At 50.4% G+C, this 25,394-nt stretch overlaps 1 protein-coding gene, 1 non-coding gene and 1 pseudogene across 4 annotated transcripts in view; 2 read left to right on the top strand and 1 right to left on the bottom strand.

The window, feature by feature from the left end:
- The window catches only part of PRKD2 (protein kinase D2), a 37,204-nt gene extending 19,844 nt beyond the window's left edge, over window positions 1-17,360 (top strand). For both annotated transcript variants that reach the window (XM_035287472.3, XM_035287471.3), the window contains exons 11-19: window positions 2,646-2,904; window positions 4,935-4,987; window positions 5,118-5,190; window positions 5,982-6,088; window positions 7,285-7,446; window positions 11,256-11,354; window positions 15,145-15,412; window positions 16,559-16,644; window positions 16,942-17,360. In XM_035287472.3, coding sequence (XP_035143363.1) covers window positions 2,646-2,904; window positions 4,935-4,987; window positions 5,118-5,190; window positions 5,982-6,088; window positions 7,285-7,446; window positions 11,256-11,354; window positions 15,145-15,412; window positions 16,559-16,644; window positions 16,942-17,154 — 1,320 coding nt within the window. In that variant the 3' untranslated portion in view covers window positions 17,155-17,360. The remainder of the gene's footprint in view (window positions 1-2,645; window positions 2,905-4,934; window positions 4,988-5,117; window positions 5,191-5,981; window positions 6,089-7,284; window positions 7,447-11,255; window positions 11,355-15,144; window positions 15,413-16,558; window positions 16,645-16,941) is intronic.
- LOC100407544 (microtubule-associated protein RP/EB family member 1 pseudogene) lies at window positions 930-25,219 on the bottom strand (annotated as a pseudogene). Its single transcript, XR_013531011.1, has 5 exons — window positions 25,116-25,219; window positions 24,402-24,560; window positions 18,425-18,570; window positions 14,913-15,322; window positions 930-2,639 (listed from the first exon to the last, which is right to left on the bottom strand). The product of XR_013531011.1 is annotated as a microtubule-associated protein RP/EB family member 1 pseudogene (transcript).
- LOC118150332 (U6 spliceosomal RNA) lies at window positions 21,626-21,732 on the top strand. The gene has a single exon (XR_004738445.1). It is a non-coding gene; the product is annotated as a U6 spliceosomal RNA (small nuclear RNA).
- Window positions 25,220-25,394: the final 175 nt, after the last annotated feature.

The following is a 25,394-nucleotide window of genomic DNA, read 5'->3' as shown; positions in this document are numbered from 1 at the left end:
GTCCCACCTGGGTCCCCTCAGCCTCCTTCCTGGTTCGTTGTCTCCATCTCATTCTATTCCATCTGCCCTCCGCACACAAGCAGATGATGCTTCGAAGCCTACAGTGGCTCTCTAGGACCCCTGGACAAAGCCCCGGCTCCTCCCTGTGTCCTGTGAAGCCCTGTGTGGCCTCATTTCCTTCATTTAGTATCAAATGTTTATTTTGCAATAGGATCTTGCTCTGTCTCCCAGGTGCAGTGGCATGATCATGGCTTACTGCAACCTCCGGCTCCCCAGCTCAAATGATTCTCCCACCTCCCTAGGAGCTGGGATTCTAGGCTCTCACCAGCATGCCTGGCTAATTTTTGCATTTTTTGTAGAGATGGGGGGTCTCACTGTGTTGCTCTGGCTGGTCTCAAACTCCTGGACTCCAGCGGTCTGCCTGCCTTGGCCTCCCAAAGTACTGAGATTACAGGCTTGTGGCACCTTGCCTAATTTTTAAATATTTTGTAGAGCCAGGGTCTCACTATGTTGCCCAGGCTGGTCTTTTTTTTTTTTTTTTTTTTTTTTAAATAACTCTTAAGGCATTTATTTATTACAACATTCTCTGATTTCACCGTAGCTTAAAATTCAATTCAGTCTTGACATTTCTCCACTGAGGCTGCTGCCTCAGCACATGACATAACCCCTCCGGCAACACTCAGTGTGACCCGAATCCGAACGGTGAGCCCCAGGGTCAGCCTCTTTGTTTCCCAGGTGAACCGACTAGATGTTGATACTGCTCTGCTACAAAGTGAAAGCTCCTAACTCAAACTTACTGGAAAAGGCGTGACGTCTGCAAAGTGCGCTTTAAGAAGAGGTACTTTTTGCTTATGAAAAGAAACCAGTGAGGCCTCTAAGGATACTGAAAGGGAGTATGTGACAGTGCAGCACGTGATTCGGAGTGAGGAGTCCGGGTGTTGCTCTGCTGCTCCAGGCTGTTCATACTCTTCCTGCTCCTCCCGTGGGCCCCCTTCCTCAGGTATCACAAAGCCTCCATCTGTGGCATACAGAATGGCTACAATCCTCCGCAATACCAGCTTGTTTTCCCCCCTCATTCTCCTGGCAAATCAATTCAGTGTTCCGTAGCTTTCCAAAGTAGAAATCCCTCTTTTTTTCCAAGTCTTTTTTTTTTTTTTTTTTTGAGACGGAGTTTCACTCTTGTAACCCAGGCTGGAGTGCAATGGCGCGATCTTGGCTCACTGCAACCTCTGCCTCCTGGGTTCAGGCAATTCTCCTGCCTCAGCCTCCTGAGTAGCTGGGATTACAGGCACGGGCCACCAGGCCCAGCTAATTTTTTGTATTTTTAGTAGAGACAGGGTTTCACCATGTTGACCAGAATGGTCTCGATCTCTTGACCTCGTGATCCACCCACCTCGGCCTCCCAAAGTGCTGGGATTACAGGCGTGAGGCACCGCGCCCGGCCTCCAAGTCTTCAACAGTAAGTTTCAGTACGTTGACCAGGTGCATCAACTCCGCTGCCTCGTCATCCCCATTGCCCACACCAGGGTTCTTTCGCAGCACGCCAGGGCCAGCCTGAGGAGCCGCAGCATTTCTGTGTTGAGATGGGCCTCTGGGGAGCTGCACTGCTAGAACTAAGAGGTTTCTTAGGTTTATTCAGAGCTGGAGCAACGAGGGAGGGAGCCACCGCCGTTTCTTGACCTTGTCTGGCAGCCACAGGGTCAGAGTCTCTTCCGTCATAGTTTGCGACAGAAAACTTCTTGAACCACTGAAGGAATTCACAATTGTCCTGAAACTTTCCTTTTACTAATTTGTCCATAGGAATTTTGTCAACACCCATCCTCTTAAAACCCGCTTGTATTTTGAAGTTCTGGGTGTACTCATGTTCTAGCTTAGCTTGGAATTTCACTTTCTTCAAGGCATTGGAGCCAGGGAACAGCATGTCCATAAACTGACCATAGGCAGCCCCTGAGCACAGCTGTTCGATCTTTGTCAGATTCAACTGCAGAGACTCATTGATCCAGGCCCGCATGCCATGTGGACTTAGATTATCACCTGTCACTGACGTTGAGTGTACGTTCACCGCCATCTTCGGCTCTCAGCAGAACCACGTCCACTGTCTGCACCCAGCTCTGGTTCCGTCCTTGTCTAGTTCCCCAGGCTGGTCTTGGACTCCTGGGCCATCTGCCCACCTCGGCCTCCCAAAATGCTGAGAGTACAGGCATGAGCCACCGTGTCCAGCCATCAAATGTTTTCCAAGCTCTTCCTGTGTCCAGGCACCACCCCACGTGATGGGGATGCAGCCTAGCCTTTGAGCACAGCCTTTCCTCAGGGCCTTTGCACACGCTGTGGTTCCCCCACTCCTTGCCAGCTGGCCTCTTCTTACCTTTCTGGTCTCTGCTTCAATATCACTTCTGCCAGTAATTATTACTACTATTATTATTTCTGAGATAGAATCTCACTCTGTCTCCCAGGCTGGAATGCAGTGGTGCAATCTTGGCTCATTGCAACCACCGTCTCCCAGGTTCAAGTGATTCTCCTGCCGCAGCCTCCCAAATAGCTGGGATTACAGGCACACACCACCATGCCCGGCTAAGTTTTGTATTTTCAGTAGAATTGCACGGTCTGCCTGGCATCCTCACCTGTGCTGGTTCCATGTCCTGCAGGAAATTCCACTGTCAGAAATCCTTGCGGTGGAGCCCGCCCAGAACTTCAGCCTTGTGCCACCGGGCACCAACCCACACTGCTTTGAGATCATCACTGCCAATGCCACCTACTTCGTGGGCGAGATGCCTGGCGGGGCTCCGGGTGGGCCAAGTGGGCAGGGGGCCGAGGCTGCCCGGGGCTGGGAGACAGCCATCCGCCAGGCCCTGATGCCTGTCATCCTTCAGGATGCACCCAGCGCCCCAGGCCACGCACCCCACAGTAAGTCCCCCCACTTCAGGTCCTTGAGAGAATGGGTCTAGGTGGGTGGGCAGGATTCTGGGGAATGGAAGGGCCAAAGAGGGAGGTGGGCTATGGTGGGGTTGAGAATGTGGCTTCTGGACTCAGCAGGCCTGGGTTCATACTCTGTTAATCACGCCTGTTAATCCCAGCACTTTGGGAGGCCAAGGTGGGATAATCACTTGAGGCCAGGAGTTCAAGACCAGCCTGGGTAACATAGTGAGATTCCATCTCTACAAAAAATAAAAACAATTAGCCAGGTGTGGTGGCGCACACCCATGGTTCCAGGTACCTGGGAGGCTGAGGCAGGAGAATTGCTTGAGCCTGGGAGGCTGAGGGCCTGTAGTGAGTTGTGATCACACCACTACACTCCAGTCTGGGTGACAGAGCAAGACGCCATCTCCAAAAAAGAGAAAACAACCAAAATACACAAAAAATCTCTGCTAAGCTCCTGACCTAATATGTGGCCTTGGGCATGTCACTCCCCCTCCATGAGCCTTGTTCCAGGTGGTGATAAGTCCTCATGCACTCACTGAGTGCCTCCTCTGTGTGAGATGGTGCTGGGGACAGCAGTGGCCAGGACAGCCCAACACCTGCCCTCATGGGGTTTAGAGTCCAGTAGGGCAGAATACCCATCTTCAGAGAGTGACAGTCCAGGGTGGGCAGGGTTGGGACAAGGGAGCCAGAGAGCTGGAGGAGCCCAGAGGGTTACCTAATGGATTAGGTATCTAGGAGGGCTTCCTCGAGGAGGTGACATCTGAACTGAGACCTGGAGGCTGAGGCGGGGTGAGATGTGGGAAAGCAAATGGGAGCTCATTTTAGGCAGAGGCAAAAAAAGACAGACATTGATCATTAACCCACACAAGCAATGAGTGTGATGCGACTTGGTCCTAGGAGGATTCCTAGGATGAAGGAAAGAGGATTCCTGGCAGAGGAAACAGCATCTGCAAAGACCAGGAGAGAGAAGAGAGCCTGCTGCATGTGAGGCCCAGCAGGGCCAGTGTGTCTGGAATAGCATGTTAGGGGTTGAGGTCACTGGCAGAGAGGCTCTCGGCCATGGGAGAGTTGTGAGCAGAGGAGGGACAGGGTCAGTCTTGTGTCTCAGTAAGATCCCTCTGGCTTCTCTGTGGAAGTGAATAAGAAGGGGCAGGATTAGGGCAAGAGACCAGGGAAGAGGACCCAGAGTTGGGGGGCGAGCAGGGGCCTAAACTAGGCTGTGGATGGTGGAAGGGACAGACGTTCAAAGGGCAGAAGGCTCAGGACTACAGAAGTGTCTGGCTCTGGGTGGGTTTGTCGGGGGTAAGCTCAGGGGAAGACGCAGGAGTCAGTTCACACTTTCCCTCCAAGACTCAGTGTCCTCTGTATAAAGTGGTCAGTCTGCCTCCCCTGGTGCTGAAATCCTGGGGTGAAATGCTCAGCAAAATCACCCGTGACGTCACTCCAGCTGCTCAGCACATCTCATTTACTCCCCCAGCGGCCCTATGAGGGAGGTCCTTTTATTCCCATTTTCTTTTTTTTTTCTTTTGAGACGGAGTTTCGCTCTTGTTACCCAGGCTGGAGTGCAATGGCGCAATCTCGGCTCACCACAACCTCCGCCTCCTGGGTTCAGGCAATTCTCCTGCCTCAGCCTCCTGAGTAGCTGGGATTACAGACACGTGTCACCATGCCTAGCTAAGTTTTTGTTATTTTTAGTAGAGACGGGGTTTTACCATGTTGACCAGGATGGTCTTGATCTCTTGACCTCGTGATCCACCCACCTCGGCCTCCCAAAGTGCTGGGATTACAGGCTTGAGCCACCGCGCCCAGTGACTATCATTCTCATTTTCTAGATGAGGAAACCAAGGTTCATAGTGACAAGTCACCAGCCTGAAGTTGCACATTGTATTGCACACTGGATTCAAACCTGGGTGGGCCTGACTCCCAAGTCTGCCTTTGTAGGTATGGGTAGAGATAACCCTGGGCCTGGAGTCGTCTCACCTCTGTGTCTCTGCTCTGTCTCTCCCTCTCCCCAGGACAAGCTTCTCTGAGCATCTCTGTGTCCAACAGTCAGATCCAAGAGAATGTGGTGAGACTCCTGCCCACACTTGATGCCCTCCCCTCGCACACTCTCTCCCCAGCTCTCACATCTCCTCGACTCCCCCTCCCCCATTTCCATTCGCACCCCTGACCTGACCTGACCTGTCTTCACCCTGCAGGACATTGCCACCGTCTACCAGATCTTCCCTGATGAAGTGCTGGGCTCAGGGCAGTTTGGAGTGGTGTACGGAGGTGAGGACACTTCAGAGCTCCCAGAGTGGGGCCTGGGTGTCGGGGAAGCTGTTCTGGCTCCAATCGTTTCTTTCTGATTGGTCACATGCTCACCTCCTATGTTGATTGTCTTAGAAAGTTAGATCCTGGGTGAACTGGTGATCCTGGTGATCCTTCTTTTCTCTTGTTATTAATAGGAAGGATAAATTCAGCACTCCGGTCACAGAGGTAGATTTTGATTGAATAGGAAAGGTAGATTCTGCACTCTGATTGGCCACAGAACTAGATCCTAGATTCTGATTGGATAGGAGGGTAGATTCTGCATTCTGGGGTTGGCCACAGGCTAGATCCTAGATTCTGATTAGATTGGGAGGGATTTTACACTTCATTTTGCCACAGAGCTAGATCCTAGAGTTTGATGGGACATGGAGGGTAAATTCTACACTCTTGGAAGTGTAGAATTTGGGTGGAGATAATCCTGTGCCTGGAGTCCACACACATCTGTCTCTCCCCTGTTCCCAGGACTCTTAGGGGCCACACACAACTCGATGCTGGATTCTGACTGGCTATAAATCCAGTTCCCCATGTTATAGTCTCCTCTTTCCAGCTTTTTTTTTTTTTTCCCTTCTTCTGCCTTTATTCCCAAGGTGCACCTCTCATGGCTTTTACGCATGTCTCCTGGGGCCTTCCAGCTCTGCTCAACTCTGGCTGTCCCCATGGTGGGGGGCAGAGGTCAGCAGAGGTGGGGATACTCCTGCCAGGACTGGCTGGTCTTGCTCTCTCATCTCTCGTCTCTCCTACTCCCTGCTCAGGAAAGCACCGGAAGACAGGCCGGGACGTGGCAGTTAAGGTCATTGACAAACTTCGCTTCCCCACCAAGCAGGAGAGCCAGCTCCGGAACGAAGTGGCCATTCTGCAGGTGACCGCCAGGGCGCCTTCCCTGTCTCCTCCTTCCTTTCAGGGGCCAGCTGACCCAGGGTAGGGGTGGTCAGGGAAGGCTTCCTGGAGAAGGGCATATGCATGTTGAGACGGAACGGGAGGAGGAGGTGTTCATAGCGGACAGACCACCCTTACAAAGGCCTGGTGAAAGGGAGCATGAGCTTTTCTAGGAAGGAAGTACTGGGAGATGAGGCCAGGGACAAGCGTGAAGCCAGACCCTGTGGACTTTCTCCTGAGGGCACTGGGGAGCCATAGAAGACTTCTGAGCAAGGGAGGGGCAGGATCAGGTGTGTACTTTAGGAAGATCCTTTGACTGCCACCTGGAGGGTGGATGGAAAGGGAAGTGACTGTAGCCAGGAGGCTGAGTGGGGTTCTGGGTGGGGGAGAGGGGTTAGGCCAGGACAGGATTTGGGGCATGGAAGTGGAGGGGGTGTGGATATAAAAGATACAGTTGCACAGAGCTCTCCCCACTTCCCTGAGCTCCCCCTCCTCCCTCCTGAAACCCTGGGCTTCCACCAGAATTTCAGGATGTAAAGATCCTCTGGGCTGCATGGTGGCTCACGCCTGTAATCACAGCACTTTGGGAGGCTGAGGTGGGAGGATCACTTGAGGCCAGAAGTTTGAGACCAGCTTGGCCAACATAGCAAAACCCCATTTCTATATATTTATATATATATTTTTTTTTCTTGAGACAGACTCTCGCTCTGTTGCCTAGGCTGGAGTGCAGTGGCACAATCTTGGCTCACTGCAACCTCTGCCTCCCAGGTTCAAGCAGTTCTCCTGCCTCAGCCTCACGAGTAGCTGGGATTACAGGCACGCACCACCTCGCCCGGCTGTTTTGTATTTTTATTAGAGACTGGGTTTCACCATCTTGGCCAGGCTGGTCTTGAACTCCTGACTTTAGGTGATCTACCTGCCTCGACCTCCCAATATGCTGGGATGACAGGCGTGAACCACCGCGCCCAGTCCCCATCTCTATATTTAAAAAGAAAGGAAAAAAACCCTTCTGGGCACCTGGCAAGTGGGGTGGAGGTGGGCCTGTTCTGTCTTGGCCTGTGGGAAGCCTCCTTCCCTCCCCCAGTGCCAACACCCCAGCAACATCCTTCTCCTTGTCATCCCCCTTTGGGGTCTGAGTCTGTGGACGACCTGGCCCTGACCCTGCACCCCACCCTGCAGAGCCTGCGGCACCCCGGGATCGTGAACCTGGAGTGCATGTTCGAGACGCCTGAGAAAGTGTTTGTGGTGATGGAGAAGCTGCATGGTGACATGTTGGAGATGATCCTCTCCAGCGAGAAGGGCCGGCTGCCTGAGCGCCTTACCAAGTTCCTCATCACCCAGGTGCGCCCAGCCTGCCAGCTGCCACCCGCCCCTCCCCATCAGGTGTCAGCTTGGAGAGGCCCTGCATGCCTAGGAGGCCAGGCAGACACTGGTGGGAGTCACAGTAGCAGATGATAGAAACCGTAATCAAAACACAAGCTGGGCATGGTGGTATGTGCCTGTGGTCCCAGCTACTCCAGAGGCTGAGGCAGGAGGATCACTTGATCCCAGGAGTTCCATGCTGATCATGCGTCCTCATTAAGTTCATCAACCACGTGGTGACCTCTTAGGAGCTGGGGACCACCAGGTTGCAAAGCAGTCCAGTTTGGAAGCAGAGCAGGTCAAAGCTCTTTAACCTGATCAGTAGTGAGAGCGCATCTGTGAAGAGACACTGCACTCCGGCCTGGGCAACATAGCAAGACCCTACCTCTTGAAAAGAAAAATAATAGGGTGACAATAACAATTAAAAATAATAAAGAATAGGTTGGGTGCGGTATCTCACGCCTCTAATCTCAGCACTTTGGGAGGCTGAGGCAGGTGGATCATGAGGTCAGGAATTCGAGACCAACCTGACCAACATGGTGAGACCCCGTCTCTACTAAAAATACAAAAATTAGCAGGGCATGGTGGTGTGCGCCTGTAATCCCAGCTACTCGGGAGGCTGAGGCAGAAGAATTGCTTGAACCCAAGAGGCAGAGGTTGCAGTGAGCCGAGATTGTGCCGCGTGGTGATAGAGGGAGACTCCGTCTCAAAAAAATAATAATTATGGGGCCTGGTACAGTGGTTCATGCCTGTAATTCCAGCAGTTTGGGAAGCTGAGGTGGGAGGATCACTTGAGCCCAGGAATTCAATGCCAGCCTGGGAGACAGAGATCCTCTCTCATTCATTCATAAGTAAATTTTAATACATATGTTTTATATTAATATACATATTGTATAAAATATATATGTTGTATATTATATATAAATATATATTAATACATCATAAACATATGTTATATAATGTATGTGTATTTTTTATATGTTATAATACATAAATTTACATATATATAAAATGGGTGAGGTTGAGCATGTTTTCATGTTTATTGGCCTATGCTGTATTACCCTTTGCCCATTTGTCAATGGACTGTTATCTTTTTGAATTGTAGGAGCTCTTTATATATGAAGGACATTAGATTTTTTTTCTTCCTAGACATGTTCTGCATTTCTGTGTTTTTGGAGGAGACACATTAGATTCTTATCACTGATGTTGTTCATTCAGTGTTTTTATCCCAGTGTTTTGTTTGGCTCTTTATTTTATATTTAGCTTTTATTTACCATACGGTTTTATTTATTTTTTTGAGACAGGGTCTCATTCTGTTGCCCTGGCTGGAGCGCAGTGGTGTGATCATAGCTCACTACAGCCCCAAACTCCTAGGCTCAAGCCATTCTCCTATCTCAGCTTCCTGAGTTAGCCGGAACCAGAAGTGTGAGCCACCACATCCAACTAAGTTTTTTTGTTTTTGAGCCAGAGTCTTGCTCTGTTGCCCAGGCTGGAGTGCAGTGGCGCAATCTTAGCTCACTGCAACTTCCACCTCCTGGGTTCAAGCAGGATTACAGGTGTCCGCCACCACACTTGGCTAATTTTTTTGTATTTTTAGTAGAGATGGGGTTTCACCATCTTGGCCAGGCTGGTCTTGAACTCCTGACCTCGTGATCCACCCACCTCTGCCTCCCACAGTGCTGGGATTACAGGCGTGAGCCACCACGCCCAGCCTAATTTTTTTTTTTTCTTTTAATGTTTCTGTAGAGAGAGCATCTCTCCATGTTGCCCAAGCAGGTCTTGAACTACTGGGCTCAAGCAATCCCCTCATCTCAGCCTCCTGAGTTAGCTGGAACCACAGGCATGAGCCATCACACCTGGCTAATTTTTTTTTAATGTATTTTTAGAGACAGGGTCTTGCCGTGTTGCCCATGCTGGTCTTGAATGCCTGGACTTAAGTGGTCCTCTTGCCGCAGCTTCCCAAAGTGCTGGGTTACAGGCATAAGCCACTGCATCCGGCCTGCCATAGCATTGAACCTGTACGAAGTTAAATATCCCCTCTTGTGGTTTGTGTGTTTCACATCCTTCCCAGACAGGCCTTCCCCTGTGGTTGGTGCCTTGCCTTCTTCTGACACATCTCTGTTGGTCTCAGAGTCATCATTGCTGGGTTTCCTTTACCCTGGCCCAGCACCCTTATCCTCTCAGGCAGTGTCCGTGTTTGTCAGGCTGGCTTATGGGGTGGGGACAGAAACCCACTGATGCAGCCTCAGCCAGACATTATTTATTTATTTTTGAGACAGAGTCTTGCTTTATTGCCCAGGCTGGAGTGCAATGACACAATTTTGGCTCACTGCACCCTCCATCTCCTGAGTGCCAGCCTCCCAAGTAGCTGGGACTACAGGTGTGTGCCACCATACCTGGCTAATTTTTTTAGTTTGAGTAGAGATGGAGTTTCTCATGTTGCCCAGGCTGGTCTGGAACTCCTAACCTCAAGCGATCCTCCCATCTCAGCCTCCCAAAGTGCTGGGATTACAGGCATGAGCCATCATGCCCAGCCGTATCCACACTTTAGGTGTGGAGAGGAATCATGGTTCTCACAGATGACTGCTTTTAGCAGCTGAGGGGGTTTCTCTTTCCGGCCTTCTGTCTCTTCCTTCTTTTTTGCCTGCTCGCTCTTCCTTGTTTCTCTCTGCAGATTTCTGCTTTCTGGGCTCTTGCCTGCCCACACTCAGGCCCTGTGCTAAGCCCCTTACTTCACGAGCTTATCTAGGCCTCACCACCTGTGAGGTAGGTGTTACTATAACCCCACTGTATAGATGAGGAAACTGAGGCTCGGGGAGGTAGTGGTTTCTCCCTCACGGTCTCAGCCGGGCAGCTGTCCAGCCAAGATTTGAGCCTGGATTTATCTAGCTTCCAACCCGCCCTCTTTGTTCATGTGAACTGGGAGAAGATAACTGACAAAATCTGGAGATGGGCGGGGTGCAGGGGCTCACGCCTGGAATCCCAGCACTTTGGGAGGCTGAGGCAGGTGGATCCCCTGAGGTCGGGAGCTTGAGACCAGCCTGGCCACCGTGGTGAAATCCGGTCTCTATTAAAGAAAAGTAAAAAGAAACAATTTTTTTTTGGTTCATTGCAACCTCCGCCTCCCAGGTTCAGGTGATGCTCATGCCTCAGCCTCCCGAGTAGCTGAGACTACAGGCACACGCCACCACGTCCCACTAATTTTTGTGTTTTTAGTAGAGATGGGGTTTCACCATGTTGGTGTGTGCCTCTAGGCCCAGTTACTAGGGAGGCTGAGGGAGGAGGCTGGATTGAGCCTGAGAAGTTGAGGGTGCAATGAGGCTTGATCCCGCCACTGCACTCCAGCCTGAGTGACAGAGCCAGCTGTCTCTGTCTCCAAAAAAAAAAAAAAAAAAAAGGCCGGGCGCAGTGGCTCACACCTATAATCCCAGCACGTTGGGAGGCCAAGGCTGGTGGATCATGAGGTCAAGAGATCAGGACCGTCCTGGTCAACAAGGTGAAACCCCGTCTCTACTAAAAATACAAAAATTAGCTGGGCGTGGTGGTGTGTGCCTATAGTCCCAGCTACGCAGGAGGCTGAGGCAGGAGAATTGCTTGAACCCGGGAGGCTGGGGTTGTAGTGAGCTGAGATCATGCCACTGGACTCCAGCCTGGGCCACAGAGCAAGACTCTGTCTCAAAAATAAATAAGAAAAAAAGAACGGTGTGAATGGGTTTGCAGGGCTGGCTACCGAGGGTGGTATTTGGCTGAGTTCTACCTTTCTTACTGACCCCATGTGCTCCCCTCAGATCCTGGTGGCTTTGAGACACCTTCACTTCAAGAACATTGTCCACTGCGACTTGAAACCAGAAAATGTGTTGCTGGCATCAGCTGACCCGTTTCCTCAGGTCAGTTATGTCCCCTCTTGATCTGGGGAGATCCAGGCAGTACTGATGGCTGGGGGTGGTGTGGGAGGGGATTATTCTAATCAAGATGTGGGGGCCAGGTGCAGTGGCTCTTGTCTGTAATCAGCATTTCAGGAGGCTGAGGCAGGAGGATCACTTGAGCCCAAGAGTTCAAGACCAACCTGGGCAACAGAGTGAGACCTCATCTGTACAAAAAATAAAAAAAATTAGCCAGGTGTGATGGCGTGCACCTATAGTTCCAGCTACTTAGGAGGCTGAGGTGAGAGGATTGCTTGAGCCCAGGAGTTGGTGGCTGCAGTAAAGCTATGATCCTGCCACTGCACACCAGCCTGAGTGACAAAGCAAGACTCTATCTCTTAAAAAGTAAAAAGAGGCCGGGCGCAGTGGCTCACGCCTATAATCCCAGCACTTTAGGAGGCCGAGGCGGGTGGATCACGAGGTCAAGAGATCAAGACCATCCTGGTCAACGTGGTGAAACCCGGTCTCTACTAAAAATACAAAAAATTAGCTGGGCATGGTGGCGCGTGCCTGTAATCCCAGCTACTCAGGAGGCTGAGGCAGGAGAATTGCCTGATCCCTGAAGGCGGAGGTTGCGGAGCTGAGATCATGCCATTGCACTCCAGCCTGGGTAACAAGAGCGAAATTCCGTCTCAAGTAAAAAGAAACAGATGAAATTAATTTTTTTTTTTTTTTTGAGACAGTCTCACTCTGTTGCCAGGCTGGAGTGTAGTGGTGTGATCTCAGCTCACTGCAACCTCCGCCTCCCAGGTTCAGGTGATTGTCAAGCCTCAGCCTCCCAAGTAGCTGGGATTACAGGCACATGCCACCACGTCCCGCTAATTTTTGTGCTTTTAGTAGAGATAGGGTTTCACCATATTGGCCAGGATGATCTTGATCTCTTGACCTCGTGATCCGCCTGCCTTGGGCTCCCAAAGTGCTGGCATTACAGGTGTGAGCTGCCTCACCTGGCCAAAATTAATTTTAATAATATAGTTTATCCCAACATGTAGCACTTTATTCAACATGTAGTCAACATAAAAATTATTAATGAAGGCCAGGTGAGGTGGCTCTTGCCTATAATCCTAGCACTTTGAGAGGCCAAGATGGGCGGATGGCTGCAGCCCAGGAGTTCAAGTCTGCAGTGAGCTATAACTGTGCCACTGCACTCCGGCTGGGATGACAGAGCAAGACCCTGTCTCTTAAAAAAGAAACAAAACTCCATTAAATATTCTGCTTGTTTTTCATACTATGTCTTCAAAATCTGGTGTGTATTTTATACACTTACAGCATATCTCAATTCATATGTGAAATTTTTATCAGAAATACTTGTGTTCAGATTTTACAAAATTTAGCAGTTGGGAAGACAGATTGACATACCCAAGTTGTTCGAGACATATTTAAACATTTTCTGCTTGGGAGCAATGGCTCATGCCTGAAATCCCAACACTTTGGGAGGCTGAGGCAGGAGGATCACTTGAGGTCAGGAGTTCCAGACCAGCCTGGCTAACATGGCAAAACCCCATCTCTACTAAAAATACAAAAATTAGCTGGGTGTGGTGGCAGGTGCCTGTAGTCCCAGCTACTTGGGAGGCTGAGACAGGAGAATCACTTGAGGTCAGGAGTTCAAGACCATCCTGGCCAACATGGTGAAACCCCGTCTCTACTAAAAATACAAAAAGTAGCTGGGCATAGTGGCAGGCACATGTAATCCCAGGTTCTTGGGAGGCTAAGGCAGGAGAACTGCTTAAACCCAGGAGGTGGAGGTTGCAGTGTGCTAAGATGGCAACACTGCACTCCAGCCTGGGTGACACAGCAAGACTCCATCTCAAAAATAAACAAAAATTGGCCAGGCGCGGTGGCTCAAGCCTGTAATCCCAGCACTTTGGGAGGCCAAGGCGGGTGGATCACGAGGTCAAGAGATCGAGACCATGCTGGTCAACATGGTGAAACCCCGTCTCTACTAAAAATACAAAAAATTAGCTGGGCATGGTGACGTGTGCCTGTAATCCCAGCTACTCAGGAGGTTGAGGCAGAAGAATTGCTTGAACCCAGGAGGCGGAGGTTGTGGTGAGCTGAGATGGCACCATTGCACTCCAGCCTGGGTAACAAGAGCAAAACTCCATCTCAAAAAATAAATAAATAAAATAAACAAATATTTTAAAAAATTTTAAAAAGATCTGTAGGAAAGGGCAGATCCTGGAAAAGGGAAAGATCTGTAGAAAGAGCAGAGGACCTCAGGAAAGGGTAGCTGTCACATTGAGATGCAGCTCAGGGGTTGGGGCGTGGCCGGCTTCAAAGGTGACAGGGGCTTCAGGCTTCAAGGATTTAGGGCTCTATCCTGCAAGTAACAGTGAGCCAAGGAAGGGTTTTGAACAGGGAAGGGACAATACATGAACAGAGGGGCGACTGAGGCTGAGACTGGTGGGTAGCATAGCAGGACCTTGGACCCAGGTCTTGCTGGCTCCAAAGCCTGTCTGTGACCTTAGACTGCAGCCATTAACAACGAGGGAAAGGGGCCAGGTGTGGTGGCTCATGCCTGTAATCCCAGCACTTTGGGAGGCTGAGGCGGGTGGATCACCTGAGGTCAGGAGTTTGAGACCAGCCTGGCCGACATGGCGAAACCCTGTCTCTACTAAAAATACCAAAATTAGCCAGGGGTGGTGGCGGGTGCCTGTAATCCCAGCTATTCAGGAGGCTGAGGCAGGAGAATTGCTTGAACCCAGGAGGCAGAGATTGCAGTGAGCCTAGATCATGCCACTGCACTCTAGCCTCGGGGACAGAGTGAGACACTGTCAAAAAACAAAAGAAACACCACAATGAGGGAAAGGTAGGCATACACCCTACTGTCTGCTGGATACCACAGTCAGCACCCGCTCCTACCCAGACCCCAGGAAAGCCTGAGAGGGGTCTGCTGTTAACATCCCCCCAGTACAGATGACAAAGCCAAGGCCTGGAGAAAAACTGAGGCTCATTCTGCGCTAGACACTGATCCTAATGTGTTGCATACATTTATCTTTCAGTTGAAGCAAGCACCCTTTAAGGTCAGGGCCGTTAAGATCTCTATTATGATTCATGTTGTTTTGTGTTTTGAGACTGAGTCTCAGGGTTTTGCCTAGGCTGGAGTGCAGTGGTGCAATCTCAGCTCACTGCAACCTCTGCCTCCAGGGTAGAAGTGATTCTCCTGCCTCAGCCTCCCGAGTAGCTGAGACCACAAGCGTGCGCCACCACTCCCAGCTAATTTTTGTATTTTCAGTAGAGACGGGCTTTCACCATGTTGGCCAGGCTGGTTTCGAACTCCTAACCTCAAATGATTCATCATCCTCAGCCTCCCAAAGTGCTGGGATTGCAGGTGTGAGCCACCGTGGCGGGATCATGTATATTTTAAGGCTATTTAAAAAAAAAAATCTGTGGTGTTCAAAAGAGGAAACAGGCACAAGGAGGTTGAGAGACCCACTGGAGGTGGCAGAGGTATAGCAGCATTTATCGTGCACCAACTGCATGCCAAATATTGTCCTATGGGCTTGGGATGGTTTAACTCACCATCATGGCAGTCCTCTGAGATCGGCACTTTTCTGCTCATCTCCGTCCTGTAGATGGACAAACTGAGGCACGGAGCGGGGAAGTCACTTGCCCAGAGTGCTCAGCTAGTGAGCCGAGGTGTCTTGGATTCAAACCAGCATTCGGCTTTCTCTGGAATACCATGGAGGGTGGTGCGGTGGGGATGCTGGGGCAGGTGCGGCTCCATCATCCCTTAGTCCCTCGCCCTCTGCAGGTGAAGCTGTGTGACTTTGGCTTTGCACGCATCATCGGGGAGAAGTCGTTCCGCCGCTCCGTGGTGGGCACGCCGGCCTACCTGGCGCCCGAGGTGCTGCTCAACCAGGGCTACAACCGCTCGTTGGACATGTGGTCGGTGGGTGTGATCATGTACGTCAGCCTCAGCGGCACGTTCCCTTTCAACGAGGACGAGGACATCAATGACCAGATCCAGAATGCTGCCTTCATGTACCCGGCCACCCCCTGGAGCCACATCTCAGCTGGAGGTGCGTGGGGCCCGCCTATCCCGTGGGTGGGTGGGTGGCTGTGGGGTGGGGCTGGAGGAGTGGGCGGGGCCGCGGGAGGGGGTGGACCTGGAAACAGTCTGGCACCTTGGGGGTGGAGCCTAGTGCTGGGGCGGGCCTATGGGGGGTGGCCACAGCAGGGGCGGTCCTGTAAATGGTGGGCTGAGACTCAGGCCCACACTAGGTTACTTGGGCTGGAAACCAAGTATCCCAGAAGTGCTAAGGAGGACATTGGAGCCTTAGGGGGCTGAGTGAGGCTTGGCTTGCCTAGGGTGGGACCAGGAGAGGGACTGGACTTGAGGGTGCCAAAGGGCTGGGGTGACCAGGAGAAGGGGCCGAGCTTCTCAAGGCATTGGCTGGGACCTGGAGCCTTTGGGTTTATGACCCCAAAAGGGTCAACCATGCAAAAAGGAGGCACCAGTAGGTAGGACTGAGGCACAAGGGCGTGGCTACTTTGCCGGGTACTGTGGCCATGCCTTGGGTGAAGATGGGCCTGAAGCCTGGGGTGAAGCTGTGGCTCATGCCTGTAATCCCAACACTTTGGAAGACCAAGGCAGGCAGATTGCTTGAGATCAGGAATTTGAGACCAGCCTGGCCAACATGGTGAACCTATCTCTATTAGAAATACAAAAAGTTAGCTGGATGGGGTGGTGCACACCTGTATTCCTAGCTACTCAGGAGGCTGAGGCAGGAGAATCTCATGAACCTGGGAGGTGGAGGTTGCAGTGAGCCAAGATTGTGCCATTGTACTCTAGCCTGGGCAACAGAGCGAAACTCCGTCTCAATAAATAAATAAGTAAAAATAAAAATAATGGTACAAGTGTAATTGTGTATACCTGTGTATGGCAAAAAGAAAAAAGTGGTGACACGGGAATGGGGAAATGGAAGAAGAGAATTGGTGAAGAGAAGGAGAAGGAGCCAGTGTGCACATGGGTGGGCAAGAGGAGACAAATTTGTAAGGTAATGAGGAAATGGGTGGGTGAGTAGCTGGCACAGGTGAGACCTCTGAGTCACCTGAGCTAGTGCAGAAGGAAGGTGTTGATGGCAGGCAGGCTAGGGGGGGCCTATTGGAGGAGGAATGACCCCTTGTCCTGCAGCGCTTGAACTGTTTCTCTCTTTGCTGTGCAGCCATCGACCTCATCAACAACCTGCTACAGGTGAAGATGCGCAAACGCTACAGCGTGGACAAATCTCTCAGCCATCCCTGGTTACAGGTGATGCACGGGGCAGGACTGGTCCATTGGCTGGGTTGGAGAAAGGGATGGAACTAGACCACTTACTGGCTAGGCAGGTAGTGAAGGATGTAGGTTTCCTTGGGTCTGGAATGTGGCTAGGCCTCCCATTGGCTGGGTGCAGGAGGAGGGGGTGGAGCTAAATGTCTGCTGGCTGGGTGGGTTGCAGAGGGTGTGGCTTCACCTTCGTTGGTACCTAGATCTCAGTGGCAGAGCAGATGGCATCCAGGCACTGCTCCAATGCAGACCCCAAGCTAACCCCAGTTCTCTCGGGCCCAGGAGTACCAGACGTGGCTGGACCTCCGAGAACTGGAGGGGAAGATGGGCGAGCGATACATCACGCACGAGAGTGACGACGCGCGCTGGGAGCAGTTTGTGGCAGAGCACCCGCTGCCCGGGTCCGGGCCACCCATGGACAGGGATTTCAGTGGGGCCCATCCACCACAGGACCACGACATGCAGGGGCTGACAGAGCGCATCAGCGTCCTCTGAGGCCCTGTGCCCTCGTCTGGCGGCTGCCCTCCATAGCAGCTCTTCAGAGGATCCCAGCAATGAACTGTTTTAGGGAAAGTGGCTTCCTGCCCAAACTGGATGGGACACATGGGGTGGGGAGAGGGAGCTATTTCTAAGACCCCTCCCTGTCTCCCCAGCAATTAAAACGGACTCATCTCTGGCCCTATGGCCTTGGTCTCAGAGCACACAGCACTCTTGAATCATTAGTCTGTTGTACCAAGATGGGTCTATGTGGAAGGACTGCCTGAAAAGAGGAAGGATGGAAGTGGGGTGGGGAGGGAGGACTAGCTGGGGTAGAGAGTATAGAGGATTGCGAGAGAGAATACGAGAAGCTGAGGGAGGAGTAATGGAGGAGTCAGGAATAGGGGAGAGAAATTGGAGAAAAGGAAGCAATCTAATGATTTCTTATTTGGTGATGTTTCTCTTGCTAATCACAACTATTAATACCAATTCAGGCTGGGCGCAGTGACTCACGCCTGTAATCCCAGCACTTTGGGAGACGGAGGCAGGCAGATCCCATAGATCTCAGGAGTTTGAGACCAGCCTGGCCAATGTGATAAAACTCCTTTCTACAAAAAGTAAAAAAAAAATTAGCTGGGTGTGGTGGCTTGTGCCTGTGGTCCCAGCTACGTGGGAGGCTGAGGCTGGAGGATCGCTTGAGCCCAGGAAGCAGAGACTGCAGTGAGCTAAGATCACACCACTGCCCTCCAGCTTGGGCAACAAAGTGAGACTCTGTCTCAGAAATAAAATGCGGTTAGCCCAAGTCTGATCCATAGAAGAAAACTGATATGTAACATTTAGTATTTTTACTTTGGGAGGCTGAGGTGGGTGGATCATGAGGTCAAAAGATCGGGACCATCCTGGCTAACACAGTGAAACACCGTCTCTACTAAAAATATAAAAAATTAGCCAGGCGTGGTGGCACGCCCCTGTAATCCCAGCTACTGGGGAGGCTGAGGCAGGAGAATCGCTTGAACCTGGGAGGCAGAGGCAGGAGAATCGCTTGAACCTGGGAGGCAGAGGTTGCAGTGAGCTGAGATCACCCCATTGCACTCCAGCCTGGGTGACAGAGTGAGGCTCTCAAAAAAAAATTATTTTATATTGATGTGATGACTTCGCTATATGCTGAATATATAAAGAAGTATATATTCACTCATTTCTTTGTCTCACTGAGCTGTCATGCTGAGGGCACAGTGGTGACAGATAGCTGAGGACTCCCTGGAGTTCACCATCCAGTGGAGAGACATACCTGTCCCTAGACGGTGATGACCCAGAATGGGAAGGGCAGGGCTGGGGAAGTTCGGGAGGCCTGGGCAGCCTAGAATGAGCTCTCAGTGGTCAGAGGAGGTGGGTGGTCGGAGGTGACCTCTTAAGCTTCACCTTGGCCTTGAAAGACTGAAAGCAGAGGGAACAAACAAGGGAACACGTATCCACCTCTCTCTACCTTGGACTCCAGCCCGTCAGCTCCCCAGTTCTCCAATAACAGCCTAACACATGGTCCTCCACCTTCCACAGCTGAAGATGAACCATGCTCCTGAACTCAAAAATAAAATTAAAAAATAAAGACCGCCAGGCGCGGTGGCTCACCCCTGTAATCCCAGCACTTTGGGAGGCTGAGGTGGGTGGATCACGAGGTCAAGAGATCGAGACCATCCTGGTCAACATGGTGAAACCCCGTCTCTACTAAAAATACAAAAAATTAGCTGGGCACGGTGGTGTGTGCCTGTAATCCCAGCTGCTCAGGAGGCTGAGGCAGGAGAATTGCCTGAATCCAGGAGGCGGAGGTTGCGGTGAGCCGAGATTGCGCCATTGCACTCCAGCCTGGGTAACAAGAGCGAAACTCCGTCTCAAAAATAAATAAATAAATAAAGACCTACCTGAAAGCTGGGCATGGTGGCATGTGACTGTATTCCCAGCTACTTAAAGGCTGCGGTGGGAGGATCGCCGGAGTCCAGGAGTTCCAAGACCAGTTTGGGCAACAGAGCCTAAGAAAAGACTCAAACAGCCAATCTAGGCTAATATCGAGAGCTTACTCTGGGGTTTTCCAATTTGATTTGTGTCAACTTGTCCATCTGATGGTTGGTTGCAGAGCTGTAGCTTTTTTTTTTTTTTTTTTTTTTGAGGCAGGGTCTCACTCTGTTGCCCAGGCAGGAGTGCAGTGGCGTGATCACAGCTCACTGCAGCCTTGTCCTCCTGGACTCCAGAGATCCTCCCATCCTCAACGTCCTGAGCAGATGGGACTACAAGCATGTGCCACCATGCCCGGTTAATTTTTGGTATTTTTTGTGGAGGTTTTACCATGTTGCCCAGGCTGGTCTCAAACTCCTAGGCTCAAGCAATCTACCTGCCTAGGCCTCCCAACGTGCTAGGATTACATGCATGAGCCCCTGCACCTGGCTGAGCTGCAGCTCTTTGATTTGAAGATGCTAAATGAGCCTCAGTAAATGAAGGTATTCAAATGAGCAGGGTACCTCTGAGGTACAGTCGAAGCTAAGACTATTGGGGAAGGTCTCTTAGACTCCATCCCCAATGCCTATGCTTCTATTTGTCTAAGATCCAGAAGTGTAGGCAACAGAGAGAGGAATCCATCTCCTGTGACAGACCCAGGCTAGAAAATGTATAGAAAAGACGATCAGCCTTGACCTGCTTCTGTCTTGCCACTAGTTAATATCCCGAGACCAGAAACAGGAAACATGATTTAAAAACACTGAAACTCCTCAATTACAGAATTCCGAGATAGCGCAACATCATGAGGATGCCATGAAAGATAAAATCAGGCTGAGCGCACCTACAATCCCAGCATTTTGGGAGGCCGAGGTGGGCAGATCACAAGGTCAGGAGTTCGAGACCAGGCTGGCTAAAACAGTGAAACCCCACCTCTACTGAAAATACAACAATTAGCTGGGTGCGGTGGCATGCTCCTGTAGTCCCAGCTACTCAGGAGGCTGAGGCAGGAGGATCCCTTGAACCCAGGAGGTGGAGGTTGTGGTGAGCTGAGATTGCACCACTGCACTCCAGCCTGGGCAACAGAACGAGACTCCACCTCAAAAAAAAAAAAAAAAAAAGATGAAATTAGATCCACAATGAAAACTTGGGGCCCTACCATTTAAATAATTAGAGACTAGGCCGGGTATGGTGGCTCACGCCAGTAATCCAAGCACTTTGGAGGCCAAGGCAGGTGGATCACCTGAGGTTGGGAGTTCAAGACCAGCCTGACCAATGTGGTGAAACCCTGTCTTAAAAAATAATAATAATAGGCCGGGCGCGGTGGCTCATGCCTGTGATCCCAGCACTTTGGGAGGCCGAGGTGGGTGGATCATGAGGTCAAAGAGATTGAGACCATCCTGGTCAACAAGGTAAAACCCCGTCTCTACTAAAAATACAAAAATTAGCTGGGCATGGTGGTGCACACCTGTAATCTCAGCTACTCGGGAGGCTGAGGCAAGAGAATTGCTTGAACCCAGGAGGCGGAGGTTGCGGTGAGTCGAGATCATGCCATTGCACTCCAGTCTGGGTAACAAGAGCGAAACTCTGTCTCAAAAAAAAAAAATAATAATAATAATAATTAGAGACAAAAAGTTTATCCTATTGGGACCCCTGGAACCACAAAACCGAATTTTGCTTGTTAGAGACGGGGTCTCGCTCTGTCCACCACACCCCAGCTTCCGTGCAGTGGTATGATCATAGCTCACGACAGCCTCAAACTACTGGGTGGGTTCAAGCCATTCTCCCCCTCAGCCTCTTGAGTAGGTGGGACTACAGGCATGAGCCACCACACCTGGCTAATTTTCTGTTCGTTTTTAATTTTTAATGTATTTATTTTTTTTTTTTGAGATGGAGTCTCACTCTGTTGCCCAGGCTGGAGTGCAGTAGCGTGATCACAGTTCACTGCAGCCTCGACCTCCTGGGCTCAAGTGATTCTCCCTCCTCAGCCCCCTTGAATAGCTGTGATTGCAGGCACAAGACGCCATGCCTAATTTTTGTATTTTGAGTAGAGGCAGGGTTTCACCATGTTGGCCAGACTCGTCTCAAACTCCTGACCTCAAAATGATCTGCTCGCCTTGGCCTCTCAAAGTGCTGGGATTACAGGTGTGAGCCACTTTGGGAGGTCAAGCGGGGAGTGGATCATGCGATCAGAAGTTCAAGACCAGCCTGACCAACATAATGAAACCTTGTCTCTTTAGCCAGGTGTGGTGCCAGGTGCCTGTAATCTCAGCTACTCGAGAGGCTGAGGCAGAAGAATTGCTTGAACCTGGGAGGCGGAGGTTGCAGTGAGCCAATATTGTGCTACTGCACTCCAGCCTGGGCGACGGTTAGAGACCCTGTCTCAAAACAAACAAATTTCTGGCATTTAAACTATGTCTGTAGTGCTTTGTTATGGCCACTTAGCAAATGAAGACACTGCTGGAACAAATCACCACGAATGTAGTGCCTTAAAACAACGACACCTGTGCTCACTTCGGCAGCACATGTACTAAAATTGGACCGATACAGAGAAGATGAGCATGGCTCCCGCGCAAAGATGACGCGAAAATTCATGAAGCCTTCCATATTTTTATATAAAAAAATAGAGATTTATTTGCTTAGAAATGGGCGAAAAAAGACCATAGAGACTTATTTTATTTTTTGAGACGGTCTTGTTCTGTCGCCCAGGCTGGAGTGCACTGGCACAATCACAGCTCACCGCAGCATCAGCTTCGTGGGCTCCTGATCCTCCTCCTAAAGTGGGGCCACAGATGTGCTCCATCATGCCTGCCTAATTATTTTATTTATTTTTATATTTTTGTAGAGACGTGGTCTCACTATGTTGCTCAGGGTGGTCTCAAAGTCCTGGCCTCAAGCGATCCTCCCACCTCAGCCTCCCAAAGCTTTGGAATTACAGGGGTGAGCCACCGTGCCTGGCCCGGCCTCTAATTTTCTATTTACATGTTTTTCTGATGTTAATGTTCCTGCCTCCGTCTTGTAAGGAAGCTCGTGATTATACTGAATCCATCAGGATAATCCAAGATAAATCTCCCTATCTCAAGATTCTTAATCACAAGAAGTTCTTTTCTCCATAAAAGGTACTATGGTCACAGGTTCCAGGGATATAGATGAAGACATCTCTGGGGGGCCATTACTCTTCCTACCAGAGCACACATCAACAATCTTCTTATGACATAATCACTCAAAGACTCACGAGGATTCTACTCCTATCGGGCCCTGAGGACTCTAATCTACTATAATCAGACTTTCTCAGATATGATCAAGGACTAAGTAGACTCATGCTTGTCACTGACAGGTGCAAGCTGCCTTCCCTCCAGACATTCCATCGCAGCCTCTTCATACTCTCCAAACAGGGAATTTCATCCTCCGGAAAAGACATTGCAGGAAGACTCACCTTGAACTCAGATGGAATGCACCCTACACTGTTTTTTTTGTTTTTGAGATAGAGGAGTCTCACTCTTTCTGCCCAGGCTGGAGTGCAATGGCACATGGTCTTGGCTCACTGCAACCTCTGCCTCCTAGGTTCAAGCAATTCTCCTGCCTCAGCCTCCCAAATAGCTGGGATTACAGGTGCCCACACCACGCCCAGCTAATTTTTTAATATTTTTAGTAGAGATGGGGTTTCACCATGTTGGCCAGGCTGGTCTTGAACTCCCGACCCCAGGTGATCCACCCACCTCAGCCTCCCAAAGTGCTGGGATTACAGACATGAACCACCACGCCTGGCTGATTCTCCAGAAATCTTTTGGCATCACCATTATTAAAAACATCAAGAAGTCAAAAAGGAAATCTTCAGATTTGCTACAGCTCTTTGGACTCCACGAACCAAGGATGTCTCTTCACCTCCTTCTTGGACTCCTCCCACCTGCTGCTCTGGCCTTGCACCTTCATTTTACTCTTATTCTCTTTCTACGTATCTTCCTAGGCATATCCATCTTCAAATGACTGGTGAACAGAACCCTAAATCAGCTCCAGATTCAACACTGTTCTAAGCAAATGGTTCAACTGATCTTGTACATACAGCACGGATGGAAAACGAATACTGATGTTGCCCACACACTTATCAGTCCTTGACTGTCTCCCTATTGTTGGAAAATTAGGGCAGTCTAAAAGCACTACCCCCCCCCCCACCACTTTCTTTTGAGACAGATTCTGGCTCTATCACCCAAGCTGGAGTGTAGTGGCACGATCTTGGCTCACTGCAACCTCCACCTCCTGGGTTCAAGCGATTCTCTTGCCTTAGCCTCCCCAGAAGCTGGGATTACGGGTGTGCACCAGCATGCCTGGCTACTTTTTGTATTTTGAGTACAGACGGGGTTTCACCATGTTGCCAAGGCTGGCCTCGAACACCTGATCTCAGGTGATCCATCTGCCTCAGCCTCCCAAAGTGCTGGGATGATAGGTATGAGCCACTGCACATGGACCCCCACTTTTTTTTGAGACAAGATCTCGTTGTCGCCCAGGCTAGACTGCAGTGGCGTGATCATGGCTCACTGCAACCTCTGCCCTCCCAGGCTCAAGTGATCCTTTGTCTCAGCCTCCCAAGTAGCTGGGGCTGCAGGCGAGCACCACCACACCCAACTCATTTTCTAAGTCTATTCTGAACAAGAGGAAGACTGAACAAAGGTTGTCTCTACTAAATTTCAAGACTTTTTTTCCCCTGAAACTTTCTAGATTATTTTAAAACATATTTATCAAACCCTTCTATGAATCAAGAACAAAAAAAAAAAAAAAAAAAAGAAAAAGAAAAACAAAAAAACCCAAATCCTTCTGTGGCTCTTGATCCACAGAAGACACTGCTTCAAGTACAAGATACATTTCAGGCCGGGCGCGGTGGCTCAAGCCTGTAATCCCAGCACTTTGGGAGGCCGAGGCAGGTGGATCACAAGGTCAAGAGATCAAGACCATTCTGGTCAACATGGTGAAACCTCATCTCTACTAAAAATACAAAAAATTAGCTGGGCATGGTGGTGTGCACCTGTAATCCCAGCTACTCAGGAGGCTGAGGCAGGAGAATTGGCTGAACCCAGGAGGTGGAGGTTGCGGTGAGCCGAGATCGCGCCATTGCACTCCAGCCTGGGTAACAAGAGCGAAACTCCGTCTCAAAAGAAAAAAAAAAAACATTTCATTTAATCCTCAGGAAAACTCTATGAGGCAGCCAGTATTATGGTGAAACGATAGCACAGAGAGGTTAAGTAAGTTTCCAAGTTCACCTGGAAAGTGGCAGATCTTTGACTCACCCTGAGGAAGTCTGGCTCCAGGAGACTTTGCTGTCTATCGGCACTATCATTTTCTCTCCATCTCACCGCCAGAAGGTCACTTCATGCACGGGGAATCACGAAAGGGGGAATTTCTCATATGATCTTCTGGGTCTTGGCTTTTAGGGAGCCAAGGTCTGTCTGAGAAATGGGTATGAATATTAGAGCTAGGTCTTGGAAGTTGGTAGAGGCACGCTCGGCGTAGTGACACAGGTTGGCCGCCTGAGGGTGCCCCAGCCCTGCTCGGGGAGCCTGGGGACACAGCAGAAAGCCTTGGAAACGAATGTCAGGCTCAGACTCCTAGCACCAGAGAACGTTGAGCATAGAGCATCATAGAAGGCTGAGAACAAAGCCCCTTAGAACGTAGAACAAAGGCCCCTGGAATGGAAGAATGATGAGCATACAAACTCACAGCACCTGGGAGACAAAAGCCGCTCAGACTCTCTTCTGGTCAAAGAATAGAATCTTCCACCCAGGGTCTTATAATTCCAGAATTTTGAATGCAATTTTTAGCAGCAAGGCCGGCTACATATTTGGCCTAGTGCAAAGTGAAAACAAGGGGTGTCTTGCTCAAAAACTAAGACTTTTAAGACAGCAACTGCAGAACATTCAACCAAGCACCAAGACCCTTCTAAGCGGATTCCAAGCTGGTGAAGCCAGCTCTAAGTAGAAACAAAATTTTATCTGAGGACGTACGTCTCGTTTTACAGTCGAGTGTCTGGGAAGGCTTCTCAGAAGAGGAGGCGAAGTCAGGACTCGACCCTCTAACCCTTTTCTCCACCTGCGCAGCCTCAGAAGCTGAAGGCCGGGCGGGGTGGAGGGATAGGAGCAGCTGCCAAACTGTCACGTGGACCCATTTCCTATTTATAGATCACCCGTCCCCTCGTGCCGGACAGTCCAATGGTAGCCAGAGCTCGCCCGCAAGAGGGTGGAATCTGCTGCAAGACCGGCCAGGCACAGACCAATGGTATTGAA

The sequence above is a fragment of the Callithrix jacchus genome, chromosome 22 (genome assembly GCF_049354715.1).
Source record: "Callithrix jacchus isolate 240 chromosome 22, calJac240_pri, whole genome shotgun sequence".
Classification (NCBI taxonomy): domain Eukaryota; kingdom Metazoa; phylum Chordata; class Mammalia; order Primates; family Cebidae; genus Callithrix; species Callithrix jacchus.
Note: the sequence above shows the minus strand (reverse complement) of the source record. Positions and strands in the feature narration are given on the sequence as shown.